Source organism: Mercenaria mercenaria, chromosome 17, assembly GCF_021730395.1.
Source record: "Mercenaria mercenaria strain notata chromosome 17, MADL_Memer_1, whole genome shotgun sequence".
Classification (NCBI taxonomy): domain Eukaryota; kingdom Metazoa; phylum Mollusca; class Bivalvia; order Venerida; family Veneridae; genus Mercenaria; species Mercenaria mercenaria.
Window position 1 is genome coordinate 9,157,182 of NC_069377.1, and position 22,507 is coordinate 9,179,688.

At 36.6% G+C, this 22,507-nt stretch overlaps 1 protein-coding gene across 3 annotated transcripts in view; it reads right to left on the reverse strand.

Moving 5' to 3' along the window:
* Positions 1 to 8,831: 8,831 nt before the first annotated feature.
* Positions 8,832 to 22,507, reverse strand: part of LOC123536313 (histone-lysine N-methyltransferase SETDB1-like) — a 55,028-nt gene continuing 41,352 nt past the window's right edge. For all 3 annotated transcript variants that reach the window (XM_053528961.1, XM_053528959.1, XM_053528960.1), the window contains 12 exons: positions 20,784 to 20,969; positions 20,251 to 20,372; positions 19,818 to 19,922; positions 18,992 to 19,136; positions 18,170 to 18,297; positions 16,759 to 16,827; positions 14,189 to 14,281; positions 12,134 to 12,255; positions 11,220 to 11,321; positions 10,247 to 10,359; positions 9,641 to 9,729; positions 8,832 to 8,866 (listed from right to left, as the gene is read on the reverse strand). In XM_053528961.1, coding sequence (XP_053384936.1) covers positions 8,842 to 8,866; positions 9,641 to 9,729; positions 10,247 to 10,359; positions 11,220 to 11,321; positions 12,134 to 12,255; positions 14,189 to 14,281; positions 16,759 to 16,827; positions 18,170 to 18,297; positions 18,992 to 19,136; positions 19,818 to 19,922; positions 20,251 to 20,372; positions 20,784 to 20,969 — 1,299 coding nt within the window. In that variant the 3' untranslated portion in view covers positions 8,832 to 8,841. The remainder of the gene's footprint in view (positions 8,867 to 9,640; positions 9,730 to 10,246; positions 10,360 to 11,219; positions 11,322 to 12,133; positions 12,256 to 14,188; positions 14,282 to 16,758; positions 16,828 to 18,169; positions 18,298 to 18,991; positions 19,137 to 19,817; positions 19,923 to 20,250; positions 20,373 to 20,783; positions 20,970 to 22,507) is intronic.

Genomic DNA, 22,507 nt, shown 5'->3' on the forward strand with positions numbered 1-22,507 from the left:
TGTTCCGAGAAAAGTTTTATTTCAGTTCTTACAGGTTGAAGGACAGTAATTCAAATCCTTCTTTGTTTCATAGAAAAAATGACAAATTCAGGTCGCATTTACGTATCTTTATAGAACATCACTTTTTCCTGCATCTATTTTTCATGAAAGTATATCATAGATTAACGAAGAAAAAGAGAAAGCAAATAGGGTCTTGAATACTTCTAGTGAAACGCCAGTCAGTGCTGGTCTGCTACCTAAAACTGCGCATATTTGCTCTTGTCCGCATAGGAAACCCCTATTTTCGGTTTCGATCTGCAAAAACTGGTCATCATTGGAGTGTAAACACGAAAACCGTCTCATTTCATGCAGACTGTATTCTAGTAGTGAAAACGTGTGATTAAAGCATTTGTTTTACACGAATTTGCGCAAAAAATGGGAAAATTAGGATCTATTTACTTTGGACTTCTTTCGACTACACCACGGAAGCACATTTTCGAGCGAATTACTGCAGCCACGCAGTTATAAATGACAGATAACAGCTGCCAAATTCCATCCGTGTCCTACCCTGAAACAAATAGAGAAAACCAGTAGGTTCGCGGGCGCCGAAAATACTTGTGAATAACGAAATACTTATGACTCGAAACAATGTGTTTGTTGGCCTGTCGACCGAAGCAGGCAACTGAAGCATTTTTATACTATTAGAACTTTAATGACCCAAACTTTAGCCACGTCAGTGGACCATAGAACTATTAACGTACAGTTCCTTGGCTTCTTGGCAATGACTAGTTGTGCGCGGACCGCTTTTGCTTCACTCTTGTGACAAGAGCATTTGTTTATGGCTTCGAGTTAGCTGTATGTATCACCTACGAGATGGTATCTATTTTACATAGATACTAGCATTAAATGAACAGCAGCCGTCATGAAATATGTCCTTCTCAAACGGAATCGCCGATCGACTTTTATTCCGTTTTTTGCGTTTTTACATAAAAGCGAATAACAGCCCAGTGGGGCAAAAAGTATAATTTACTTTGGGTAATGAAACCAAAAAGCAAAAACGAAAAAAAAAAAAGTTTTACCCCAAAACAACTGCGCCCAAGTTCGGGTTCGAACCGGGGTCGCTAAACTCGAAGTCCAGTGCGTTAACCTCTCGACCACGGCAGATATTCTATAAATAGATTTCGTGCGAACGAACGTCCAGTATATATACCTATAATTGGTGCAATTATCCGATTGTCGAATTTTCAAAATATAAAGAATACAAAGTGTTATTTTTCTAGGGACCCAAAGTGGTCTAAAGGTTAGCACTCTCATTTAGTAATTTCAAACATAGTAGAGCGTGGTTTCGAATCTCACTGGTATCAAAATATAGCATGCACATTTTTTTTTTTGTTACTACAATTTCTGTTTTTATTATTATCTATTAGTATTCCAGTGAACAACCGAAGAAAACGAAAAGGTTTTTAAACTGTCTCTTTAACACATGAGTTAAATATTCCGCTGTATATTGTTACACTGAAATCATATAGTTGCAGTATGTACTGTTTTTCTTTTCCTCCGCATTGGTGTCCGACTTTTACGCAATATTACTGTATAAGATATATTTCTTATCAAATTTCATAACTTTTTCAGTAAAAAGTCTAGATATTACAGAAATATAGACATTTACTTAAAGCCACTCCCTATCTATTTGCTGGGCTAAGTTTAGGCCCTACGGTCGTTTAACTATAATTCTGGTAAAAGTTTCAACTGTTTGAATTACATTTGTATTTTACTTGGGTTCTGAAATACGATTTTTTGTCGTAAATAAGGCCCAGATGGATTCATTTTGTACATTTTCTGACATTCTAGAGACAAATGTTGGCCTTTTGATCACAGAAATTGCTGCAGAAATAGCTAGGAGCATTTATCTTACATATGGTTGAAAATCATTTTTTCTTTTTCAAATTTTATGATATTTTTTCGCATATTCAAAACGCCATTTAGCAATTAATGTATACAAAAGACTTATGACTATTAAGACTAATTGTGATATGTTCCGAGAAAAGTTTTATTTCAGTTCTTACAGGTTGAAGGACAGTAATTCAAATCCTTCTTTGTTTCATAGAAAAAATGACAAATTCAGGTCGCATTTACGTATCTTTATAGAACATCACTTTTTCCTGCATCTATTTTTCATGAAAGTATATCATAGATTAACGAAGAAAAAGAGAAAGCAAATAGGGTCTTGAATACTTCCTAGTGAAACGCCAGTCAGTGCTGGTCTGCTACCCTAAAGAACGCGCATATTTGCTCTTGTCCGCATAGGAAACCCTATTTTCGGTTTCGATCTGCAAAACTGGTCATCATTGGAGTGTAAACAGAAAACCGTCTCATTTCATGCAGACTGTATTCTAGTAGTGAAAACGTGTGATTTAAAGCATTTGTTTTACACGAATTTGCGCAAAAAATGGGAAAATTAGGATCTATTTACTTTGGACTCTTTCGACTACACCACGGAAGCACATTTTCGAGCGAATTACTGCAGCCACGCAGTTATAAATGACAGATAACAGCTGCCAAATTCCATCCGTGTCCTACCCTGAAACAAATAGAGAAAACCAGTAGGTTCGCGGGCGCCGAAAAATACTGTGAATAACGAAATACTTATGACTCGAAACAATGTGTTTGTTGGCCTGTCGACCGAAGCAGGCAACTGAAGCATTTTTATACTTTTAAAACTTTAATGACTCAAACTTTAGCCGCGTCAGTGGACCATAGAACTATTACCGTACAGTTCCTTGGCTTTTCTATTGGCTAACAGTTGGCAGGGGCAGAGGAGACTGGGGCTTGAACCAAAGTGTCTGTGGGCTTCTCCATCTAGTTGGAATAATTTGGGTGAATGTAGCTGCATTTAAAGTGGATATTTTATTACCGTATTTAAGATATATAAGACAATTTCAGTCAACGGATTTAAGTTTTTTTTTTGTTAAACAGAGGCGCGATATGGTCATTTAGCAAAAAGAAAATTATTTGTTTAAATACACGCTCGAACAATAAATTTATAATTATACCAAATCAAAAATATAATAACTATATGTAATTTGAACATAAACAGGCCTTTCAGCATGGCCATGCAAAAAAGAAGGAGGTCCCTACACAAAAATGTAGGAAAAAACAGAAGGTTTGCAGACAAAAAAAGTAGGAAAAGTAGGAGGTTATTAACATAAAATTTGCAATGCTTACCTTAATAGCTGTTAATACTACACCTACACCAGGCCCGGAACGAGAAATTTTTGTCTTGGGGGCACCAGTCTAGAATGAAGATGTCATCGCATAGGCGCATAGCGAGCGCTGAGAGCAAAGTAGGTATTGAAGGGGTGCCTTTGCCCATGTTATGGGGGTCAGGGGATATCCCCTTGGAATTTTTTTTGAAATACAGGTAAGAAATGGTGGCCTCTGGTGCATTTACTGGTGGCTGTAGTCCCATCATTTTAGGGGGTCAGGGGGGCTTTCCCCGTGTAAAGTTTTTAAATACAGGCATGAAATGGTGGCATCTGGTGAATTTTAGGCTTAAATTTAGAGGTAATGAGGTAGTAACTACATCTTGATGGGGGAGGGGGCGGGGATCAGAAGGCTCTCCCCTTGAAAATTTTGAAATGCAGGTATGAAATCGTGGCCTCTCGTGCATTTCGGGGTCTGCATAAACTTAACATACATTATGTTCGTATACATGTGACCTTTACACCAAAAATTCCGAGCTCGTCGTATTTTAAAGCTGGTAAGGTAGGAAATGAGAGTGACTTTTACACGAAAAATTCTGAGTTCGTCGTATTTTAAGGCTCGAGAGGTGGGAAATGGGGGAAGGGGTCCGTCAAAATGTCAATACGTCCAATGAGAATTAACAGTGAATTGTATCATGTTAACTTGCAGTTTACCCCGAGAATACCCCACTCAAATTATTGTATTTTTTCTTTGAATCTACGGATTTGTATCATTCATATGGCATTTTGTTCCCAATAAATTGCTCTACAATGTGCTGAAAACCGCATTCAAAAATAACCACCGGTTACGGAACTACACACGGAGTATCATTATTTAATTGAACGCCACTCGTACACATAAAATCAAGGTATCGGAGCTTTTGGAGACAGTATCAGTAATTGTAGGTTTTAGTTTCGAGAAGTAACAGAAAGTACTTATTGAGCATCCTTCAATTTACGTGCTTTGTAGTTATTTTCTAACACTAGGATATCATATCGTTTGTCTAATTCGCAAGGTTTAGTTTTCTGTCCTGTATTTCTGGTTTTATTCTTCAGATCTCATAACTGATGCCTGACTGAGGGTGTGCAGAGGGTAAGCTGTTTCGGCAAGCACCTTTATCTGCTGCCCTGTCTCTGTTGAATACCTTTTAGGGAAGTGGGGACGGGGTGTAGGCGGGGAGGATGTTCACTCGAAGAAATGTGTATCTTTTCTAGCCTAAACTGTGAACTTTGAACTACAATTTCAGGGTCTGGATAAGTTGAAATTTTAGTTTGATATTCATGTTTTTGTCGAATCTGTGTACATTACCTTTGTGTCGAGTACGGCTTGTAGGGTCAGATAAATATTTCTGGTCATAACGGTCAGTATGCCTTTAACCTGGGGTATATTTTATCACTGATAAGAGCAGGTACAAAGTATATGCGATTGGTTTAGGTTGTCAAAGCAAAAGATGAACTAGAAAATGCTTTTGTAAAAAAGCGCATGTCTCCCCCAATGCAAAGTCCTATAGGCAAGAAGTCAAGAGGGGTCAGGAGCGAAAAGTCAAAGAGACACTGATGGTTGGCTGCAATAGGGATCATCTACTTGGCATGTCCAGTCATCCCGCTAAATTTCAACACTCTTGGCCTAGTGGTTCTCAAGTCACTGTTCAGGCTCCTGTGACCTTGACGTTTGATCAAGTGACCTCAAAATAAATAGGGGTCATCTACTCTGCATGTCCAATCATCCTATTAAGTTTCAACATTGTATGTCAAGTGGTTCTCAAGTTATTTCTAAAAAATGATTTTACATGAACAGGCCACTGACCTTGACCTTTAATAGACTGACCCCGAAATCAATAGGGGTCATCTACTCTGCATGTTCAATCATCCTATGAAGTTTCAACATTCTGGGTCAAGTGGTTCTCAAAATATTGATCGGAACTGGTTTCAATGTTCAGGCCCCTGTGACCTTGACCTTTAACGGAGTGACCCCAAAAACAATAGGGGTCATTTACTCTGCATGAACAATCATCCTATGAAGTTTCAACATTCTGGGTCGAGAGATTCTCAAGTTATTGATTGGAAATGGTTTTCCATGTTCAGGCCCCTGTGGCCTTGACCTTTAACAGAGTGACCCCAAAATCGTAAGGGGTCATCTACTCTGCATGACCAATCATCCTATTAAGTTTCATCATTCTGGGTCAAGTGGTTCTCAAGTTACTGACCGGAAATGGTTTTCAATGTTCAGGCCACTGTGACCTTGACCTTTAATGGAGTGATCCCAAAATCGATAGGGGTCATCTACTTTGCATGTACAATCATCCTATGAAGTTTCAACATTCTGGGTCAAGTGGTCCTCTAGTTATTGATCGGAAATGGTTTTCCATGTTCAGGCCCCTGTGACCTTGACCTTTGATGGAGTGATCCCAAAATCAATAGGGGTCATCTACTCTTCATGACCAATCATCCTATGAAGTTTCATCATTCCAGGTCAAGTGGTTCTCAAGTTACTGACCGGAAATGGTTTTCAATGTTCAGGCCCCTGTGACCTTGACCTTTCACAGAGTGACCCCAAAATGGGTAGGGGTCATCTACTCTGCATGATAGGGGTCATCTACTTTGCATGTACAATCATCATATGAAGTTTCAACATTCTGGGTCAAGTGATTCTCTAGTTATTGATCGGAAATGGTTTTCCATGTTCAGGCCCCTGTGACCTTGACCTTTGATGGAGTGATCCCAAAATCAATAGGGGTCATCTACTCTTAACGACCAATCATCCTATGAAGTTTCAACATTCTGGGTCAAGTGGTTCTCTAGTTATCTGGAAATGGTTTTCAATGTTCAGGCCCCTGTGACCTTGACCTTTGACGGAGTGACCCCAAAATAAATAGGGGTCATCTACTCTTCACGGCCAAACACCCTATGAAGTTTCAACATTCTGGGTCAAGTGGTTCTCTAGTTATTGATCGGAAATGGTTTTCAATGTCTAGGCCCCTGTGACCTTGACCTTTGACAGAGTGACCCCAAAATCAATAGGGGTCATCTACTCTTCACGGCCAATCACCCTATGAAGTTTCAACATTCTGGGTCAAGTGGTTCTCTAGTTATTGATCGGAAATGGTTTTCAATGTTCAGGCCCGTGACCTTGACCTTGGACTGAGTGACCCCAATAACAATAGGGGTCGTCTACTCCAGCAGCCCTACAACCCTATGAAGTTTGAAGGTTCTAGGTCAAATGGTTCTCCAGTTATTGCTCGGAAATGAAGTGTGACGTACGGACGGACGGAAGGACGGACGGACAGACAGGGCAAAAACAATATGTCTCCTGGGGGAGACGTAATTACTACTGCCTACTACCTGTAGGCCTTTTTTTTCCACAAATATTAAGTACAGACTTACAAAGGATATACATAGTATCAAATTAAAAAGAACACAAAACTTTAAATACCAGTTCATGTATTTACAATTCGTGCTAAAACAGTACAATACAACATATTTTGTCAACCAATTAATACCATCAATGTGTCAATCACAAGTACTAGTTCTTTCCTACTGCTAAAAATGTGCACACACGGCCCCTTCACACTGAACATAAAAGGTTAACCTATAAGTTTTCCTTTTAAATGAATGAGAACATATTGATAAAAGGTTACGTCTCAGTTAAACATACAAAAACACAATGGTAACTAAAACACCTCTCTTCTGCCTTCTAGGTACTGACATGGCTCTACTGTCTGATCCATCTTATCCGTAATGGGTATTTTCGTGTATTGCGTCTTTATATAGTTATTCTTAAGGTCTCTTACACGTAAAATATTTTTGAATTTCTAAAACATCTGTAATAATCTCAATTTTTGAGGCCAAAAAAAAAAGGGGTATTTTCCCATTATAAAATTGGGCAACACCACACTTTTGCATTTTTTTTCTTTTTTAGAAATTTAACGTAATAGTTGCAAGGAGATCTTGAATTTACCCTAACTAAGATATCCTGAAAGTTATTCCCTTTTTTTTTTTTAAAAAAATAACTAAATAAAAAAGAAGATATCTTGTAACTTTGATAACATCTAGCCAACAAATAAAGTCAAATTTTTATTTTTTTTTTAACTTTTGGAAAATTCGCCAACAAAATCTTTTTTTGACAATGAATTCATAAATAATTAAATTATTTTCAAAAAATTTTGAAGTTCCTATAACTACCCTCAAGAGTTCTTAAAATGATGTACAATATGAATGTTATACTTTAAGAGAAATCAGTGAAAAACCTTGCAACAGATAGACTTGATCAAACAGTAATTAGTGAAAACTCTCTAAACCAAAACCTGTGAATACTGGAAACCCTTACAAACTGAACAAATTTTATGGTCCCAAATTTGACCCTCTTTATTACATTAAAAAAAAACCTTGCAACTGGAAGCCCTCTGTTCCAGACACCAAAAAATTTTTTCAAGACCAACTATCTAATTATCAACATAAAATTACCCCTGAAAACCCAACAATTTTGAAGACAATCAGAATTTTGGCAACTGCCTTTTACCATGTTTACCAGAATTTACTCTCTATTTGGTAGAATATATCTATAAAAACTTTAATGGTGTTGTTTCATACAGTAACTAAACATGATCAAGATTTGAAATAAATAAGGTTCAATGGTAATTGTATAACTATTTATATAATGTAGAACACAATCCACGGACAGAACAGAAGAATCCTCAGAATTGAATTTTTACTCTGGTCCAAAGGCTGTCCTATTTAAAAGGGTTCCCCTGTACTTACTTGAGGAATTTAACTCTTTATTTTTCATAAATACATAATACTTGACTAATATATTTAAGAATTTATGACTGTTTCAATCCACCCTCTTGTGACTTTATCTTTATTTAAAAGGTTTCTTTTGTATGTCACATTCATAAAACGTTTAAGTGAATAATATTAGTACTTTGATATGTTAACTGCGAGTATATTATTCATTTGTCATAATAGTAAGAAAACACTGCATAAACTATATGCGAGAGAAAGTTCTCAAGTAAGTATCTAACTTCTGCAATACAAAGTAATGCTGTAAATTTGGTCAGTTTGAATGAATAACATCACATCAAATTGTAGAAAAAAAAATTCAATTATCTCTTTTACAGTACATTTCAACATAAATATCAATTATATGATAACCCATTCCACTTTTTCTACAATCGTAATTTTTGCAATTTTCTTAACAACCATGTTCACATAACACAATACAACATCTCAAATAAACCTATAAGATTGGGTCAATGTTACATAAACCAACTAAACAACACTGTCCTCTTTTCACCAGCCAGAAAAAAAATCAAATGTTTGCCCCCAGTTTACTTGGGACATCTCAATTTATTCAAACTTGGCAATGATATTGACTTTCCTACAATTATTCAGACAATCCTCCCAACTACAATATCTCCACATCTCTGTCAACAGTCTTTGGCTCATTTACAAAATTATCCCTTTCATGACAAGTCCTTGTGCTCCTCTACAAGTCGTTACAGAGTGATCCCTTGAACATATCCAGATCATGTGGCCATAGAGTATCTCCCTACATGTCTGTGAATCCGCAGTACAGTAAATACCTTTCCTGGCACACTGCAACTTCATAGTTAGTCCCATGTTAGTTTGACCCTGCACTAATATATCTGAAAAAGATCAATGTCACAACCAAAAATAACCCATTTTAGCAAATAAGTAAATAGACTTGTGGCATTAGACTGCTGAACCGTACTGACAAGTAAATACAATGTACGTACAAAATTTCTGCATTTTGGTTTTCTAGTTTTACAGCAACTGTATGGGCAATCTATTAGCAAGAATGCTTAATTATTAACGCAATATGTTTTCACAAGGAGCGCAAAAAGTCATAAGTCCGTACCATAAATTGCAAACAACATGGACACATCCTTTACTAATATTTGATATCTAAACATTGCTTTGATGAGTTTATAATACCAAAACATCTAACATACAGTTTTTTATCTTCACGAGTTCCCATAAAACTACACTAAAGTAGCATCTGGTAAAGTGCAAAAATATAATCTACGATGTGTCCTCAAAAATAACTCACAAGGATAGCAATATACTTTGCTTCGTTAAATTAGAGATATACAAGTTGTATAAAAATCAAATTTTTTTTTCAGACGGTACTTATTCTCCACGCTACAAACAAAGACACAAAGTACAAAATGCTAAGCATCTAAGTCAAAAAAAAAATACACTGAAACATCAATTGTTTGAGTGTCAACATCTAGAGCTCCCTGACTCAAACAAGCAACATATATGGTCCACAACTGTTTAAATATATTTTCTATATCTGAATTGCTAAAAATTCAAAATCGCAGACAACTCAAATGTTTTTTTCAACCCTTTGTGACCTACAGTGATTGGTGTTATACTGTATTTTACACCCTACTTACTGTCCAGCAAAGAAGGCGATCCAAGGAAATCTGAGATCATGAGTATCGGCAAACACATTCTGTACAAAAGCATTTGGGAAACAGCTGTGCTGTAAATACAACAAATCATTTACAATTTAAAATTTAAGATTTTTAAGATTTAAAATCATTTACAAAACAAAATTTTCTTTACTAAACCTTTCACAAAAAGCATTTATTTATAGGTTATACCATAGTTACTTTGTATTCTACTTACACGTACTGGATTCAATTACATAAAATCAATACGTTAGGAAAAGCAGCAATTTTCTAGATTTCATGGTTGACTGAAATCCAAATAGTTCCTATGTACATAACTTCAAGTGAAGGCTCGATTCAGCAAAGGACCACTAACACACATGTTTACTCAGATGTAAAAACTGAAACAAACTTTGTTAATTCTTGATAGAATAAACTGCAGACACATACCTTATTTATATTATCATAACTTACTTGACTTTTTGCAGAAACAAGAAAATTTCATTTTATTAACTCAGAACACCAGTCCTGATGTATCAAAAATTAATTAAAATGTTACAGCTACATCACTTCTTCCTAACTTATATAATTCATTAAAGACAAACTTACGTTGAGGTATCGTCCTATGTTACCCATTGATTTGGCATCCATAATGTAGCAGGACTGATCGTCTTGGTAGAAATCACGTGTTGATGGTCCATGAAAACTGTCATCATTGTCTTCTACACAGAAAAATAGTACATTATACCATTAAAAATAGTAAACATATGACATTTTTAAAATCTATTTTATGTTTTAAAAGACTACAAGACTTCAAGGGGAGAGTGGTCTAGTGGTTAGGGTGTCAGCCGCTCAGCTGGGGGGGGATGGGTTGTGGACTGCAGCCTCGCTGGGATCATGACAGTCCCTTCTCATATGACAACTAGATGTGTTATTATGATAGAAATAACAGACTTTACACAATCTTTGCTGGATGATCTCACAAGTTTGTGTTAATGTTGAAGCTTACAGCAGTAAGGAGTAAGTTACTCATCAATTAGTGTTGCCACTGGCATTTAAAGTTGGAGGTGGAAACTGAGTTTCTGTTGCACTTTTGCACCCTTCACTAAGAGATATATAACAGCTGTCTCCAAAACTTGGGGTGCAAAGTACCACTCTGCGGCTGAAAACCCCCCATTTGGGGGTTTCTGGGAACACTGTCAATGCCAACAAACTGAGCTACTCCAGGCTCTTAGTTCTAAAGTTGAATTCGGAGTTTCAATGGCTGAATCTGCACACAATCTCAATACTGACCAGTGGCAGTGCTGCATTCTAAGTAGGTTTCTAAACTAAGGTTTATAACCTAAAGGCCAAGTATGTTAGGCTTAAAGGACCATAACAACAATCAGGTTTAAGTGATGCACAATTAATCATACTTTTGCTAGAAAGAAAAACAGCTGCCTTTTTCTCTAGTTAGATACTTAAATTGGACAATCTTAATTTATTGCCCCAGTTACAGGTTACATTGAGACCAAATATTTGCTATCTTCTTTACTAATGTTGCCTATCTGAACCTGTTTATAAATCAAAACAAAATGTTTACCTGAAATTTCTTTACCATCCTTCTTTGAAGGGTTAATCTGGCCATACCTGGCTGCCGTAGACCTTCCAGTTCTTCTCTTCTTCTCTGTTGTACTTTCTATCACTATTAATGCAAAGTTTTTATCATAATATTTGTTACATTTGATAACAGACAGTATTCTTTTTTTAGGAATTATTAATAATTTGAAAGAATTAGTTAATATACAGCATATTGTTGGCCTCATTCGAAAAGGATGAACCTGCATTTCTACCAAAAAGTTCTAAGTCATTTTTGAAAAGGTTAAGTGTTCCCGCGTCTTTCTGCAAAGATATCGGATACAATAGCCAATCGAAAAGGTAAAAAATTATCACTTGAGGAAAGGACGTATAATAAATTTCATTGATGTGTGAAAAAGACGTATTTGCAATGAAAATGCCATTTTGCACATATGAAATAGTTTTGAGTGTTTTTTTAAATAAAACGCAAACAAAACAAAAACTCATGATCTAATTTTCATAATAGGAACTCATTTTTTCGCTAAAACCTGGAGTTTACTCCCTTTATTACTTCAATTTTTTCTCATTTGAATTTTCTGCTTATATTTTGAATCACTTTTTCTTGTGTGTGAAACATATGCTTTAAATTGCAATACATTTGAGCCCTTAACCTTTAGCCTGCTGGCGGCAAGTTATTCTGCCTTTGCGACCAGTGCAGACCAAGATCAGCCTGCACATCCATGCAGTCGATGTGCAGTCTGATCATGGTCTGCACTGTTCGCTATTCAGTCAGTGAATTTTCAGTGAAATCCCCTTTGAATAAGTGGTACTGCCCAAACTGAATGATGGACAAGTCCATTTTAGGAATTTAGCAGGCTAAGGGTAATACAGTTAGGAAACATTTTGATACAAGAAAGTAAAAATACACTTTTAACATACCTGGATGCTCAGTTTCATCAAGATCTGGCAAGTCAACATCAGTAGACTCTGGTGACTTCAACGAACTACCTGATGTACTTTTCTGAGCTGTCTGTTTTTTCTTCATGACCTTTTCAACTGACCTGTAATTTTTTTAAAACTATATTTAATACAAAGAAATTAAATTGGAAACTTTTGCCTGGGATTTTTATTTGCTATATTCCTGATATTCATCATGGAAGTTTTAATTCTGTTATAAGTAAGTTAAAACAAGAACACCGCCTTGCGGGTGCTGACGCTCATCTGATTTTTTTTTTGTGTAATAGAAATATTGTCCTACCCATGATTTTCTAAGTCTAAAAAGGGCCATCATTCTTGCAAAAAGCAGGATAGAGTTATGTTTCTTGATGTACAGTGTCCACTTATGATGGTGAAAAACTGTTGCAAGTTTTAAAGCAATAGCTTTGATAGTTTATGAGAAAAGTTGACTTAAACATAATACTCAACCAAGAAAATGATTTTCTAAGTCCAAAAGGGGCAATAATTATTGCAAAAAGCAGGATGGAGTTATGTTGCTTGCTGTACAGGGTCAGCTTATGATGGTGAACAAGTGTTGCAAGTTTCAAAGCAATAGCTTTGATAGTTTAAGAGAAAAAGTTGACCTAAACATAAAACTTAACCAAGAAATCTGATATTTTCTAAGTCCAAAAGGGGCCATAAATCTTGCAAAAAGCAGGATGGAGTTATGTTTCTTGCTATACAGGGTCAACTAATGATGGTGAACAAGTGTTGCAAGTTTTAAAGCAATAGCTTTGATAGTTTAGGATAAAAGCTGACCTAAACATAAAACTTAACCAAGAAAACTGATTTTCTTAGTCCAAAAGGGGCAATAAATCTTGCAAAAAGCAAGATGGAGTTATGTTTCTTGATGTACAGGGTCTGCTTATGATGGTGAACAAGTATTCCAAGTTTCAAAGCAATAGCTTTGATAGTTTAGGAGAAAAGTTGACTTAAACATAAAACTTAACCAAGAAATCTGAAATTTTCTAAGTACAAAAGGGGCCATAAATCTTGCAAAAAGCAAGATGGAGTTATGTTACTTGCTATACAGGGTCACCTTATGATGGTGAACAAGTATTCCAAGTTTCAAAGCAATAGCTTTGATAGTTTAGGAGAAAAGCTGACCTAAACATAAAACTTAACCAGGCAACGCCGACGCCGACGCCGACAACCGCTCAAGTGATGACAATAACTCATCATTTTTTTTCAAAAAATCAGATGAGCTAAAAAATGGGCATAGTTATAAAAATATTGCAGGTAGAGTTACACAACTTGTCAAACTAAGTTACCTTTCCACTTTGAGCAAGTTTGAATTGAGTATCTTAAGAAATGAAGAAGATATCAGATTTTACAAAAAAAAAAAACTTTAACCAACACAGGCAAAGAAACCGTAGCAAGATCGAGTGCAACAGCCCTCCTCATTCTTCAAATACTCAAGCTAGAGAATCATCTAACTTTACGCCTTGACAAAAGGTATGATTTTACAGTACACTAAAAATACATCACACCAGTTCCTAAGAAAATTACTTTGTAGATTTTTTTTTTCAACAATAAATTCTCAATGTATCGGTCTGCTTCTACTTTTTATTTAAAATCTGTAACAACTGTAAAGTACTTTCAAAATATTGAAAATACAAAAACAAGACTCTGGAGAAGTATTCCCCTTTAAAAGATGCTCTAAAGGCATAACCCCCTTATTTGTATTCATTTTTTGGCACAAAAATAATTTCCAAAAAGTCCCACTTAATAAAAAAATAGAATAAAAAAAAATTTTACCGATCTACCTACCCTAATTTTTTTGAGCATGTTACTGGAAACAATCTTTTTTTTTCAGGCCTTATAACATGAAAGAAATGCACCTCAAAAACAGAACCCAATGAGATGCATGGCAAATGACTTTAACCACTTGGTCACTAAGGCCCTAAACATAATTTTGAGTAAAACAGCTGAAAATGTTGTTTTCAAGTTTCAACTGGCTATATAAAAGTATAGAATTTCATGAAATATATCACATACGTATCTCTACTTGATCTCTGTGACTTAGAACCGCTAGCTTTTGTTCCTTTATCATCTTTATTCTGCTTCTCTGATTCTTGCCGACTTTTCCGTCTGTGAAAAAAAACAAGAATGGTGTCAACACTGCATGATACATGCCCCATGAAAATGCTTGACAGAAACTAAATTATGAAGTCTGAAAAAAGGAGCTTATTCAAATAGATACAGTAAAATAAAAAATTTTTCGTAAGGGTTTAATTTTCGCTATATTCGCGAGGCCCTATATTATGTGAAAATTAATCCTTGCGTAAATATTCACCATTAGTATAATTTTAATTCAAGTAGGATACCATTTTTACAATTTCGCGAATATTAAACCTCGCAAACATACTCAAAATTTCAGATTCGCGAAATTATGACCCAGCGAAAATATGTGCTTTTACAGTAGTTGGACACGAAGCTCCACTTCACAGTGGTAATGTAACCCAAGTTTCAATTGAATTGGATGGAAGCTACCTGTAGGACAATTGAGTACACAAGTTTCATATGAAGCTGTAATATTTCAAAGTACATAGACACTAAGGGCAAAAATGAAAGGAAAAATATCTTGTCCTAATATGCCCATGTCCACTTCATGCTCATGATGTATATAAAGCTTCATTTGAACTGAAACAGGAAATGAGTATACAAGAAAATATGACAGACGGATGGACGACTGGACATTTCAAACACTTATGTATGTGCCTCCCCGGTCTTTGTCACTGGGGTCAAAAAAATCAATTATCAAAGTAAAACTAGAAAATGCTTTTGTAAAAAAGAGCATGTCTCCCCCAATGCAAAGTCCTATAGGCAAGAAGTCAATAGGGGTCAGGAGCGAAAGTCAAAGAGACACTGATGGTTGGCTGCAATAGGGATCATCTACTTGGCATGTCCAGTCATCCCACTAAATTTCAACACTCGTGGCCTAGTGGTTCTCAAGTCACTGTTCAGGCTCCTGTGACCTTGACCTTTGATCAAATGACCTCAAAATAAATAGGGGTCATCTACTCTGCATGTCCAATCATCCTATTAAGTTTCAACGTTGTAGGTCAAGTGGTTCTCAAGTTATTTCCAAAAAATGATTTTACATGAACAGGCCACTGTGACCTTGACCTTTAATAGACTGACCCCAAAATCAATAGGGGTCATCTACTCTGCATGTTCAATCATCCTATGAAGTTTCAACATTCTGGGTCAAGTGGTTCTCAAGTTATTGATGGGAACTGGTTATCAATGTTCAGGCCTCTGTGACCTTGACCTTTAACGGAGTGACCCCAAAAACAATAAGGGTCATTCACTCTGCATGAACAATCATCCTATGAAGTTTCAACATTTTGGGTAGAGAGGTTCTCAAGTTATTGATTGGAAATGGTTTTCCATGTTCAGGCCCCTGTTGCCTTGACCTTTAACAGATTGACCCTAAAATCGTTAGGGTTCATCTACTCTGCATGACCAATCAACCTACGAAGTTTCATCATTCTGGGTCAATTGGTTCTCAAGTTACTGACCGGAAATGTTTTTCAATGTTCGGGCCCCTGTGACCTTGACCTTTCACAGAGTGACCCCAAAATCGTTAGGGGTCATCTACTCTTTATGACCAATCATCCTATTAAGTTTCAACATTCTGGGTCAAGTGGTTCTCAAGTTAATGACCGGAAATGGTTTTCAATGTTCAGGCCCCTGTGACCTTGACCTTTAATGGAGTGACCCCAAAATCGATAGGGGTCATCTACTTTGCATGTACAATCATCCAATGAAGTTTCAACATTCTGGGTCAAGTGGTTCTCTAGTTATTGATCAGAAATGGTTTTTAATGTTCAGGCCCCTGTGACCTTGACCTTTGACGGAGTGATCCCATAATCAATAAGGGTCATCTACTCTTTATGACCAAGCATCCTATCAAGTTTCAACATTCTGGGTCAGGTGGTTCTCTAGTTATTGATTGGAAATGGTTTTCAATGTTCAGGCCCCTGTGATCTTGACCTTTGACGGAGTGACCCCAAAATCAATAGGGGTCATCTACTCTTCATGATCAATCATCCTAGGAAGTTTCAACACTCTGGGTCAAGTGGTTCTCTAGTTATTGATCGGAAATGGTTTTCAATGTTCAGGCCCCTGTGACCTTGACCTTTGACGGAGTTACCCCAAAATCAATAGGGGTCGTCTACTCCAGCAGCCCTACAACCCTATGAAGTTTGAAGGTTCTAGGTCATATGGTTCTCCAGTTATTGCTCGGAAATGAAGTGTGACGTACGGACGGACGGACGGAAGGACAGACGGACGGACAGGGCAAAAACAATATGTCTCCTGGGGGAGACATAATTACTCATCAGTCTTGGACAAAGTGTCGGCAAAACTTAAATTTTTTTAGAAAGCATTTCTTATTTGATTTAATCCTAAAACATAGTTTCAGCTTTCAGATAAGAAATTGCTGAGCTTGGAGGTTTTGTTGGGTTTTACCTTAAACCAACACAAATTAGGTCATGTGGTGATTTTGCACCATCTGGTGGAGGAAGATTCAAGGTGCCCAAATGTGTATTGCAATGCCTTACCTCGTATGATGTGATTTTTCTGCCACTGTTTCCTCTTCACGGCCATGAACTATTTTATCAGAAAATGACCTAAAAAATAAATGTTTCAATGTCAATACTTATACAAAACTAAACAAATATGCTTTTAAATATTCAATTAATATAAGTAAATCATCTTTGATCCTTAGGGTCAGAAATATTTCTGCATATTCATGTTTTTTATTGCTTATCTAATTAATATGAGCCGTGCCATGAGAAAACCAACATAGTGGGTTTGCGACCAGTATGGATCCAGACCAGCCTGCGCATTTGCGCAGTCTGGTCAGGATCCATGCTGTTCGCTTTTAAAGCCTACTGCAATTAGAGAAACAGTTAGCGAACAGCATGAATCCTGACCAGACTGCGCAGGCTGGTCTGGATCCATGCTGGTCGCAAAGCCACTATGTTGGTTTTCCCATGGCACGGCTCATATTAACTTGCATGTTAATCATTCCTTTTTGCATCAACACACGTTTGTATTTAGTTTTGTCAACTACGTCACAAAATGTGTATATCTCTTAATCATTCTTTTCTGGCTAGCGACCACCAAATCCAGAGGACTACTAAACCAGACAGTCCTCTAAACGCTTTATTTCGGTCTTTAACCTTGCTTATCTGTTTACGATCAAATGGACGCTTGATTTTCAACAACACGGCAAAGTAACAACGGTTAAATTTATGTATTTTACAAGAAATGCTACATTTCATTTTGTCTGCACCAACGAAGCAGGTTTACATAACGGGGGAAAACGGAAGTGGCACGATGCATATGCGAAGTATTTGAGTGAGGTCCCACCATTGGCCCCATGCAAATTTGAGTAAGCAGACAAGACATATAGTAATCACTTAAACCAGGGAAATACAGCTTTGACAATTTAGTGCAAGATTTCAATACACCCTAAAACACATTTTCATATCAAATATCCACTTCGAATAGTGAAATTTTAAAAGATTTAGTCGAGAGAGATACGACCAAATTATCGATTCAAGGGAGGTAATTTGTGTAATTCTATAACTCAGACACTGTATGACTACTTTCCCTTGGTTGAAAATAAAGTCTAATTCAATGCTGAACGTAAACTGAAAATCAATAAAGTGACAACTTGCTGTCTGGAAACATGGTACTGTTAGACCTTTAAACAACATGATTCGGTCGCCCTTCGTTCGGGCCTCGAAAAACTACTTGACCTAATTTTATAAGTAAAAAAAATGAGCTCTTTAGTTGGGAGGAGAACCTAGCTTTGTTCACGTGAAATTTCAATCACTAGATATATCTATTTCCATGAGTTATCATGAAAAATATTTCATGTGTCCAGTTTTAGAACGCTAGCCAGTAGATGTTTAAGAATTGGATAAAACAAGTTTTGTATTAATAGCAGTCTCATTAGCTTACTCGTCAGAATCAGATTCATGTCCAGCATCTTCACTTTCTTCACTTTCAAAGTCCTCATCAACTCCTCCTATACCTTCATCTATATCTTCTACATCACTTTCATAGCCTTCCTTCTGTCTCTCTACAACCTAAAATAACCAAATCTACATCACTCTCATATCTCTCCTTTAATCTACATATCACTTAAGACTAATAACATGATCAACTGGAGGATTTGAGGTGCATGTCACAAGTGTAAGCCAGCCTGGCAAAACCTAAGAGAGCCAAATGCATAAGTGCACATCAAGGGACTGTTTTAATGACCCTTTTATTATATACATATGAGCCGCGCCATGAGAAAATCAACACTGTGGCTTTGCAACAAGCATGGATCCAGACCAGCCTGCGCATCCGCACAGTCTGGTTAGGATCCATGCTGTTCACTAACTGTTTCTCTAATTGCAATAGACTTTGAAAGCGAACAGCATGGATCCTGACAAGACTGCGCAGATGCGCAGGCTGGTCTGGATCCATGCTGGTCGCAAAGCCACTATGTTGATTTTCTCATGGCGCGGCTCATATACCTATTTTAAGTGTAATATCAGCCAAAATTTACTATATTTTTGGACAAATAAGACTGAAAACTCGATTGATGAAACTTTCTGACTCTAGGAACATCAAAATGACATCATTATGTCATTGCAGATTAAATATTTTTCTACATCTGATGGAGTTTAATACAGCCTTATAACAGGGTTTTGCATTTGTTACTAAAATACATGTTGTACTGGAGACAGGAAATTTGTAAGTATATAATAAAATTAGAATAGGAGCAGTAAATACCTCTATGTAGTCTAATTCAGCCAGATATTCGTCTCCATATTGTTGTCCATCCTCATTAGCACCTTGATCAGTTAACAACTGGCCAGCGTAGATACAGATAAAGCCTCCCTTTGGAATGTCGTCAAGGCAACGTAAACCCCAACCTCTGCAAGAAGCATCAACATTTAAGTACATATTTAGTTTTAACATTTGTTTAACATTTCAGATACATCACAACAATAACTTCTCTCATTGCATTCAAAGATTTACAAGGTGAAAAATGCCCAGTTTAATATACATCTTTTTTTAATATAAGCTAAACATTAATAAATAACCTTACCTTGTTCTTGATTATTTGATTTTTGTTTAACACCCCAATGGTATTTCTGTAATGTTAAGGACAATCGAAGAACAAGGCAGTTTCTGGATTCTATACCATCAACTACCAGTAACTAGTTCTTCATAAGTAACAAAATGACTTCTGCACAACTTCTCAACAAGAATCGGAGGCGGAGGATGAATGTCTTAAGACATACTGTCTTCTGTTAAATTATCACGGAGAACAGAACCCCAAACCTCAATTTCTCTTCACATTAAGCAAACCTGGAATTTCAAAAAATGACCTCATACAGGTTGTCCTTTTGTTGGATTGGCAAGGAAAACATCGGTCTGACTGGTGATTAAAATCAAAACAAATGTCTTCGGACAGCCGATCTAACCACCAGAGTTATCAAGGCAGCACTGACAAAAGTTTGGATATTGAACAAATTGATGATCAACATGTCTCAGAGTTAAAGCTTTAGTATGGAGAACAATTCAACATATAATTAAATTATGCCTGTCTTACCTTTTCTCGGTCTTGAACACTTGAAGTCTGTTAGAAAGACCATTCTGAACAACTCTATTACGACATCTCTTGTCACATTTACATCTTGAATTGCACTCATACACCCTGTAACACAGTTGTAATCAAACATTAATCTAGTTACTGCTTCTAAATATATACTACATAATCAGGAATTATTGCTTCTTCACTGTGAGTACAAAACTTCATTTTATCCAATGGAACGTTTTAGCAGTGTATAAACAAGAGTTGCTCAGGATCAAATGCATGATCTAAATGAATTTGATAGTTTGGTGAAACACTTACGCAGAGATTTATTGTTTTGTTTTATAAACTAAACTACATAAATGCACTCAAAGAAATTCTCCTGGTCTTCTTGTAATAGTGTTATGCATCTATTAAAAAGGTTTAGGACAATTTAAAAGATAATACTTACCCGGACAGGAGAGGTTCTGGAAGACGTCTATGATGGTACCCAGCATCAGGAATTGGTTTCCCGCCATTAATGACAGCTGATGTCTCCACTGTGAGTTGCTGACACCGACACTTCTTACGGTCCTAATAACAAGTAACAACTGTCCTGAATAAACATAACTATAGCAAAACTACATCAAGGATCATAGACTGGTAGAACCCTTGACCTTCCTCATGTGACAATCAGAGCAGGGATTGAAAACCACTGAGGCAAGGGACAAGCTATTTCAAGACAATGTCACAGGGGTCGATTTTACCTCAGGTCAGCTGTACATCCAATAAGCTAGCCCGTCGGGCCTGCTGAAAATTATGGAGAGTTATAAATGCTGAAAATATTGGCATGCAGATTTATGTTTTTGTTTCATTCTAACCACTCCGTTCAGTGAGGAAACTTTCAAAACCGCATATTTCACAATCGAGGGTGTCCAGTATTGACTTCCTCACGTGAAATTGTAATGTAAAGATACAAATTTGATGAATAAAATTTTCACTTACCCTACAATTGTCCTCACAGTCGCAACATTCTAGGAAATTGGGGTCAAGGTTCAATTTGACGCCCGAGGCAGGAATACGCTGGTTTGAATAGTCTACGTAATCAGGGTATTGACGATCTATTCCATTGACACAAGATATAACCACATTCTCTTTGCCGTATGATATATCTTTGATGTCACAGAAAGTCTGAAAATCATCAAATCTATCAATATACACATAAAAAACCCTAAAAAAAGTTAAGTTTTGAAAATGAAACAGAAATCACTGCAAGGTATGCTTTTGCAGAATAAAGATAAGCCATTTTTTTACCTTTTTTCAAGTTGATACGCTTTTGGTTACATATAAAGCGATAGACTTACATTTACTTTATAACTTTCTATTTGAACTCCCTTTTAAAACAGCTGCACGTCTGCTTGTTTTAGTTGTAGATGAGAAAGCATATGTCACCAAATTTACAATAGAGTTGTGGATATTTAATAAATTCAGTCTTAATGGACAGTGTCTAACAATTCAGTTTACAAAACAGTTGTATGAAATACAATTATCAAAGAAATTATACACTAAACCCGTGATATGTAGTTCAACAAGAGGACCATGATGGTCCTGAATCGCTCACCTCTTCCCACATGATCCAGTTTTGAGTATGACGTCGTTTTTTCTATTAATTGACATAGTGACCTAGTTTTTGAGCTCATGTGACCCAGTTTTGAACTTGACCTAGATATCATCAAGATAAAAATTCTAACCAATTTTCATGAAGATCCATTGAAAAATATGGTCTCTAGAGAGGTCACAAGGTTTTTCTATTATTTGACCTATTGACCTAGTTTTTTAAGGCACGTGACCCAGTTTCGAACTTGACCTAGATATCATCAAGGTGAACATTCTGACCAATTTTCATGAAGATCCATTCAAGGGTATGGCCTCTAGAGAGGTCACAAGGTTTTTCTATTTCAAGACCTACTGACCTAGTTTTTGATCACAGTTGACCCAGTTTCAAACTTGACCTAGATATCATCAAGATAAACATTCAGACCAACTTTCATACAGATCCCATGAAAAATATGGCCTCTAGAGAGGTCACAACATTTTTTCATTATTTGACCTACTGACCTACTTTTTGATGGCACGTGACCCACTTTCGAACTTGACCTAAATATCATCAAGATGAACATTCTGACCAATTTTTATGGAGATCCATTCACAAGTATGGCCTCTAGAGAGGTCACAAGGTTTTTCTATTTTTAGACCTACTGACCTAGTTTTTGACCGCACATGACCCTGTTTCGAACTTGACCTAGATATCATCAAGATGAACATTCAAACCAACCTTCATGAAGATCCATTGAAAAATATGGCCTTTAGAGAGGTCACAAGGTTTTTCTATTATTTGACCTACTGACCTAGTTTTTGACGGCACGTGACCCACTTTCGAACTTGACCTAGATATCATCAAGATGAACATTCAGACCAACTTTCATACAGATCCCATGGAAAATATGGCCTCTAGAGAGGTCACAAGGTTTTTTCTATTATTTGACCTACTGACCTAGCTTTTGATGGCACGTGACCCACTTTCGAACTTGATTTAGATATCATCAAGGTGAACATTCTGACCAATTTTCATGAAGATTTCATGAAATATATGGCCTCTAGAGAGGTCACAAGGTTTTTCTATTTTTAGACCTACTGACCTAGCTTTTGACCGAACGTGACCCAGTTTC